The sequence below is a fragment of the Triticum urartu genome, chromosome 2, assembly GCF_003073215.2.
Source record: "Triticum urartu cultivar G1812 chromosome 2, Tu2.1, whole genome shotgun sequence".
In the NCBI taxonomy this organism is placed as follows: Eukaryota; Viridiplantae; Streptophyta; class Magnoliopsida; order Poales; family Poaceae; genus Triticum; species Triticum urartu.
This window is the reverse complement of record NC_053023.1, coordinates 18,592,916-18,599,215: the sequence shown is the minus strand read 5'-3', so window position 1 is coordinate 18,599,215 and position 6,300 is coordinate 18,592,916. Positions and strand designations below refer to the sequence as shown.

The window sequence follows — 6,300 nt, the reverse complement described above, 5'->3', positions numbered from 1 at the left end:
TTGTAGATAACTTGAACATTAATTTAATTAAAATGAATCAACTGAGTGTGTAGCCGTGATGGCCTCTTCTCGGCGGAGTCCGGGAAGTGGACACGGTGTTGGAGTAATGCTTGCGCAGGTTGTTCCTCTAGCTTCTCGCTCGCGTTTTGCCTCCTCTTCTCGCTCTCTTTTGCGAATAGGTTAGCCACCATATTTGCTAGTCGCTTGCTGCAGCTCCACATATATTTGCCTTTCCCTACCTAAAAGCTTAAATAGTCTTGATCGCGAGGGTGCGAGATTGCTGAGTCCCTGTGGCTCACAGATTCCTATTACACCAGATGCAGGTCTAGGTGATTACGCTCCAGGTGACGCGTACGAGCTGAAGTGGAAGTTCGACGAGGACTCTCAGCGTTACTATGTCTCTTTTTCTGATGATCAGTAGTGGTGCCCAGTTGGGGTGATCGGGACCGTGTCGCATGTTGGGCTTTCTTCTATTTTGGCGCCGTAGTCGGGCCATGAGTGTTTGGATGATGTATGTTATTTATGTACTTTGTTTGACGTGGCGAGTGTAAGCCAACTATGTATCTCCCCTTTTACTATCTATTTACATGGGATGTTGTGATGATTGCCTAACTTGCGACATTGCTTTCAATGCGGTTATGTCTTTAAGTCGTGCCTCGACACGTGGGAGCTATAGTCGCATCAAGGGCGTTACAGTTGCATGCACCAACCAGTTCAACTCAAAAGCTTAAGCTGATGAGGAAAGGTGGACAATTCACTTATACTCCAACATAAAAATCTAGTGATATACTTTTCATGACATATAACACATATTTAATTCCTCAAATCGATGACCTAGACGTACACAAATGACTCGTACACTGAGACGGAGGTAGTAGCTCAAATCCTTCATGTAGAATTTATTAAAGACCACAATCTTTCTTTTAGTTATTCCACCGGTTTACCCGTAATCCTTTCTTTAATTAGCCACATCCGTTTAAATATTCTATTTAGGCTCACAATCCCAGATACATACTGAAACGTAACACAAAAAGGGAAATCAAGCCATGTACTCCCTTCGTTGCATAATTATTGTCGTGGTTTTAGTTCAAATTTGAATTAAAACCATGACAAGAATTCAAATTTGAACTAAAACCACGACAATAATTATGGAACAGAGGGAGTAATTAATTTATGCAGCTCGGTTAATTCCAGAAGAAACTGGCGTCAATGACGAGTTCATGGACGCTTGAATCTCTTCCAGGGTCCTTCCTTTAGTCTCTGGTACCAGCCGCTCCACAAATACAACAGTCAGACCGCAAATGCTCGCAAACATGAAAAATGTACCTGAAATTAACCCGTCGATGGTGTACAGGCAAAACAAAACAAAAACATCAGCAAAGCTTCTGGTCAACCGGAACTATACTTTTGATCAGAAGGTCCATTTTCTATGCAACAAATATATTTACCGTAGGAGCTCCACAGCAGGAGGAAGTTGAAGGCATACGAGACGATCCATGAGCCGAGCCAGCTCACCAAGGTCACCAGGCTTCCTGCTGACCCTTTCATGTGTATGGGGAAGATCTGCATGTCCAGCGATGGATTGTGGTCAAATTCATTCATACCACGAGTATACATTGGGGTACAGTAATAATTCTTTTAATCGTTTGTTAACAGAAGAAAAGGCACCTCTGACATTATAACCCATGGAATTCCTCCCATACCCAGTGAGAAAGATCCACTGAAGATCTGGTTTCCAAAGCAACAGAGATGTTTACAATGGCTAGACATCTGGCAGCATTGCTGAAAAAGAAGTTAAAACTAAGATGCGGTATATACCAGAATCCCCGTCAATGCCAACGCCACGTTGAGGTTATTCGCCCAATGATGTTCCTGTTCAAGAAAGAGTAAATTATATAATATCATATGTGTGGCCTTCTTATGAGGATGATATCAGTTTCAGTAAATTCAAACCTTGGACAAGAATGACAGGCCAACTAGTAGGCAACCCAGGCATGTCCCAGCTGCAGAGACCTGGGGCATTGCAGCATGAAACAAACAGCCTTAGAATTCATTACTAATTGTATCATTTTTCAACTATCAAAAACCTGTGTATCTTTTTTTACCATCAGAAGTGGCCTCCTTCCAGCCTTGTCCAACAGAAGCACCCCAAGTGCCGTCATCGGAATCTACAAGGACACCATAAAATCAGTGAGTACTGAGAAGCAAAAAAAAAAAAACTGCATAAGGGCCATGATTAAATACCTGAACTGCAACCATAGCGAGCATTCCAGTGTTCCCTGACGAGAAACCTGATTCACGTCATGGATAGTTAGTAGTAGTACGCAAAAGTAACACATGGTAAAAAATATGCCTAGTAAATAAAAGCAGTAAGGATGAGAAAGTTAAGGGAACAGGTTGCTAAAGTTCATTACCAGCCGAAACAAATATCTCACTGGCGTAGAAGCAGATTGCATTCACTCCACCAAACTGTTGGAGGACCATTAGCCCAACTCCAACCTGGAAGAAACTTGATATCTTAGAGAATTACGCATAATCATCTCCTTTGTAGCCAGAAATGCATAACTAGCATACTTACGGTGACAGCATGAATATAATCCTTCTGAAATAGGTCCAACATCTTTGACTGTGGCAGGTGCTGAAGCTGTTCTGTGAAATCCTGACCATATATAATGAGCTAAACATTTTAGCAACGAATGAATAAGTTGGTGTTCTCAAGTACTAAAATAGTTGATACTTTAATATCTGCTGCCTCTTCGGAGATGTCAGTTTCTTTTCCCCTTAGCATCTGTAACGCTTCCTCAAGTGCACCTGAGTGTCCGATCTTAGCCTGAAATGCATGGGTTTTCTCTCAAAGAAGGGCAAAACTGTAGGCTCCATCTAATGAATACAGATCTTAGAGCAGCTATGATATATGACAAGATGATTTCACACTTATTTCAATTTGTTTGGACACATTAAACTTAGGTCTCAAACTGAATATTTATAGAAATTGTTGTTACCCCAAAATCTGCTCCCTTGCATATGAACTTGACGGAATGTTAAGAAATGATCATGTTAAGTTTGTCAATGCCACATAGTACTACTATATATGTTTTTTTCTCAAACACATAAAAATGTGTGTCTTCTATTTTAGAAGAAGACAAAGATGATATGGCAGGGGTCTTAAAGGAAAAACAGCAAAAGAAAACAAAGCCAGAGGCAAAAAACTGAAAACACTAAGCATACAACCAGAAAACAGAGCTAACCCCCAAAAGCAGAGCAAACAGGAAAGGAAACAAAAGAACTGTACAGTTACCCTACACACGAACGATCAGGAGGGCGCGTGTATTCATGTATATATGTAGAAGTGTTTCTACAGTTCTACTATTCACTAGGCCATAATTGGCAAGTAATTCCAGAAATGGATGGAAGCAAGCGATTCAGCAAGTATCAACAGTACAAGTAAAGCTACTTACCAGCCATCTGGGAGATTCTGGAATCACAAGAAGGCCAACCAGCTGCAGTAAGCATGGTATCACTCCTACAAAAGAAACAGCTAGCATTTATTTATACATACCAATATGCACCTAATTTCTAGTTATACAAGCGGATGCATTTGGAAGCCTATATGTTAGGTTGAAACAAAAACCAGTGAAAATTGGTGCACTGTGGGCTCCTCACACAGCAGACATGTCCTAAACATCTAAGCTCATTTTTATATGAATGGCAGAAAAGTACATTCAAACAAATTAATGTACCGACGATTGCCAAGGTACGCCAGGTGATGCAGGTCCCCAGAGCATACGCAAGGGATGCCCCGCAACATATCATAAGCTGCAGAAATGGAGGTACTTGCGTTCTTAAGGTAAAAAAAAAATCTATAGTCAGTAATGAAATCTCCCTGGTTTAGTACAAACCTGGTTTACAGCTGCGAACCGTCCTCTAAGATTCTTGGGTGTTATCTCTGATATATATACTGGGACCTGTTAAGGTAACAGAACTTTCAGACCAAATTCGTTGGAGAAAGTAACAAGATGGGAGTTTTGTTTACTATAATCACCACATATGAAAGAAGGCCAATTCCACATCCAATTGAGAGCCTCCCAAGGTCAAGCCACACAGAGTTCTACAGAAGAATATACAGAAAAGAAGGAAACAAATTACAGGATGAACTAAGGAGTGTTATTCCCTTCAAAGTTACAGTAGGTACTGAAATGCACACTGAAGTAGAGATACATAGAGAACTGAGGGAGGGGACCTTAGAAAAGACTATAAGGAGATATCCAAGAATGCAGAACACATCTGATATTGCCATTGCCTGCACATCAAGATGAAGTCAGTTAGTCGAGACTTGAAAGGCTACAAATGATTTGTTTTGGCAAGTACACGCTCGTTAGATGGTTTAATTAGCAGGATGGAAATGGGATTGAAACTTACACATCTTCGACCAACTCGATCTGCTATGGTACCACTGACAATAGCGCCCAGCATAGCTCCTATCGTTAATATTGAGCCAAAGACAGAATACTGCATGATGGTTAAAAGAGCAGATGCTTTACCCGCAAAAAAAAAAGAGAGAGCAGATGCTTTACAGTGATGATATGTCAAGTTGACTCAGCAGGTAACAACCACCACGATGAACAAACAAAAATGTTATATAAGTGAGTACCTCAGCTAAGGAAAGATGAAGATCCCGCATGATGCCCTCCTGAGATGGTGATGAGTAGCCCACCTGCAAAACATGGGGATCAAAATTAAGTTCTCCACCTGAAAATATTTGTGCTACAACAACAGCAGGACAGTTGTCTACCTAGTTAAATGCAAGCACTGTCACACATTATTGTCCTTGGATCTCAATTAGACATACACTACTCGAGAATGCAAAATAGTGACATGGTTGGCCGTTGAACAAGTCGAGTTACATACCGAGATGCCGAACACAAAGGATCCAGCAACGGCGACGGCGGTGCTAGCGACCACCACCCAAACTGAAGAAGCTCTGTTGTTCACGGCCGCCAAGAGAGGCTTCTTGGATTCTACTCCCTCCCATTCCGTAGACATAGGGCCTGGCTGTAGCAGAGTTGTCTTCTGAAACGATCCACATTTTCGTTAAAGCATAGTACTCCCTCCGTTCTCTTTTATACTATGTTTTGGACAGCTGACATTGATCTATTTTGTGTGTTGTCTGAATTGTCTAAACATCTTATAAAAGTGAACAGCGGAAGCAGCATAAATTGCTAATGATCACTGGTTCAGAAACTAAATACATCATCAATGATAAACTACAAGCATAGCAAGAACAGTGAAGTAAGAGATGATGATGCTAAGTAGATGTTTCCATGATCTAGAGAAGTCACAAGCTTGCTCTCATTAATACATAGTATTTTTTTTTCAGTGATAAGGATTTAACTAACCATGTATAGGCATAAAACAAGCAAGACTTCAGATTTAGGCTCTCACAGGCGCAGCCACACTAATCATGCATGTCAAGAAATTATCATACACCTTTCATCAAGTTGCAGGGGAGAAGTTAATTGTGAGCACAATCCAAGACTGACATGAGTATTTTAACACACCACAGTAAGCAACTACTAACTCTGAACATAATATGGTCAGACTTGTGCACAAGCAAAAAACAGAGCAGTAGTATAGGGCTAGTTGGGCGTAGTTGAGTGGCAACACAGCGTGGGACTACCGCGGCCGCACATCGCGAACATGAGGATCAGATGACCAGGAGCAGAAACATGTAGTATGCAGCTACTCCGTACCTGTAGTCGGCGGGAAGCTTGCCGGCGCCGCGAGGTGGTACGTGCGACGGACGCCGGAGGCGAAACCGCTCGAGGAAACCGATGGACGGAACTGCGTTGACCGGGGCAGGAAGGTTTCTTCCGGCGTGCGGCGGCGGGATCGATCCCCTGTCGCCGGCGGCGGGTTGGGGGCCGTGGCGAGAAGGAGCAGGGGTGTGACTGTGTGTCGGAAAAGGACGAGCAAGAAAGACTAGACTAGCTCGCTTCCAGATCGCTGTCCACCGCTCGAGCCGCCGTCTTGTCGTTTCCCTTTCACCCAGGATATGCATTTGCGAACGTGATTTTACGATTACACCCTCCCATCCTAGGGACCCAACGATGCACGGACAAGAACTTAAACTTTTTTCTTGCCTGATGGAGAAGAACTTAAGCTTTTTTTTTTGCGAGTAGAGAAGAACTTAAGCTTACAGCATGAGGAACGTAATGAACAAATTCAGTTGTTATAGTATTCATAAGCTCAATTCATAGCTCGTTTTATTCGTAGTATGATTTGTATTTTTGTTTCTTGAGA

The 6,300-nt window shown here is 42.2% G+C and overlaps 1 protein-coding gene across 2 annotated transcripts; it reads right to left on the bottom strand.

The window, feature by feature from the left end:
* Positions 1 to 875: 875 nt before the first annotated feature.
* On the bottom strand, positions 876 to 6,032 carry LOC125535227 (sugar transporter ERD6-like 5). 2 transcript variants are annotated; one of them, XM_048698280.1, is made up of 19 exons: positions 5,751 to 6,032; positions 4,909 to 5,070; positions 4,652 to 4,714; positions 4,420 to 4,509; positions 4,241 to 4,300; positions 4,043 to 4,108; positions 3,900 to 3,965; positions 3,741 to 3,816; positions 3,459 to 3,523; positions 2,738 to 2,830; positions 2,579 to 2,659; positions 2,415 to 2,499; positions 2,245 to 2,291; positions 2,106 to 2,168; positions 1,954 to 2,013; positions 1,819 to 1,872; positions 1,669 to 1,728; positions 1,449 to 1,563; positions 876 to 1,326 (listed from the first exon to the last, which is right to left on the bottom strand). In XM_048698280.1, exons 2-19 carry the CDS (start codon positions 5,041 to 5,043, stop codon positions 1,172 to 1,174), a joined length of 1,434 nt encoding a protein of 477 aa, XP_048554237.1. In that variant the 5' UTR covers positions 5,044 to 5,070; positions 5,751 to 6,032; the 3' UTR covers positions 876 to 1,171. The 2 variants fall into 2 exon arrangements, with proteins under 2 accessions (XP_048554237.1, XP_048554238.1); XM_048698281.1 differs by having other exon boundaries at positions 4,909 to 5,067.
* Between the last annotated feature and the right edge of the window lie 268 nt (positions 6,033 to 6,300).

Excerpts from the sequence above, each read along its gene's own strand:
- LOC125535227 (XM_048698280.1), bottom strand. The coding sequence starts at position 5,043 with ATGTCTACGGAATGGGAGGGAGTAGAATCCAAGAAGCCTCTCTTGGCG. Across the intron at positions 2,500-2,578 it reads ATTATATTCATGCTGTCACC|GTTGGAGTTGGGCTAATGGT; the intron begins GTAAGTATGCTA and ends AGTTTCTTCCAG. Across the intron at positions 2,169-2,244 it reads TCGCTATGGTTGCAGTTCAG|ATTCCGATGACGGCACTTGG; the intron begins GTATTTAATCAT and ends GTGTCCTTGTAG.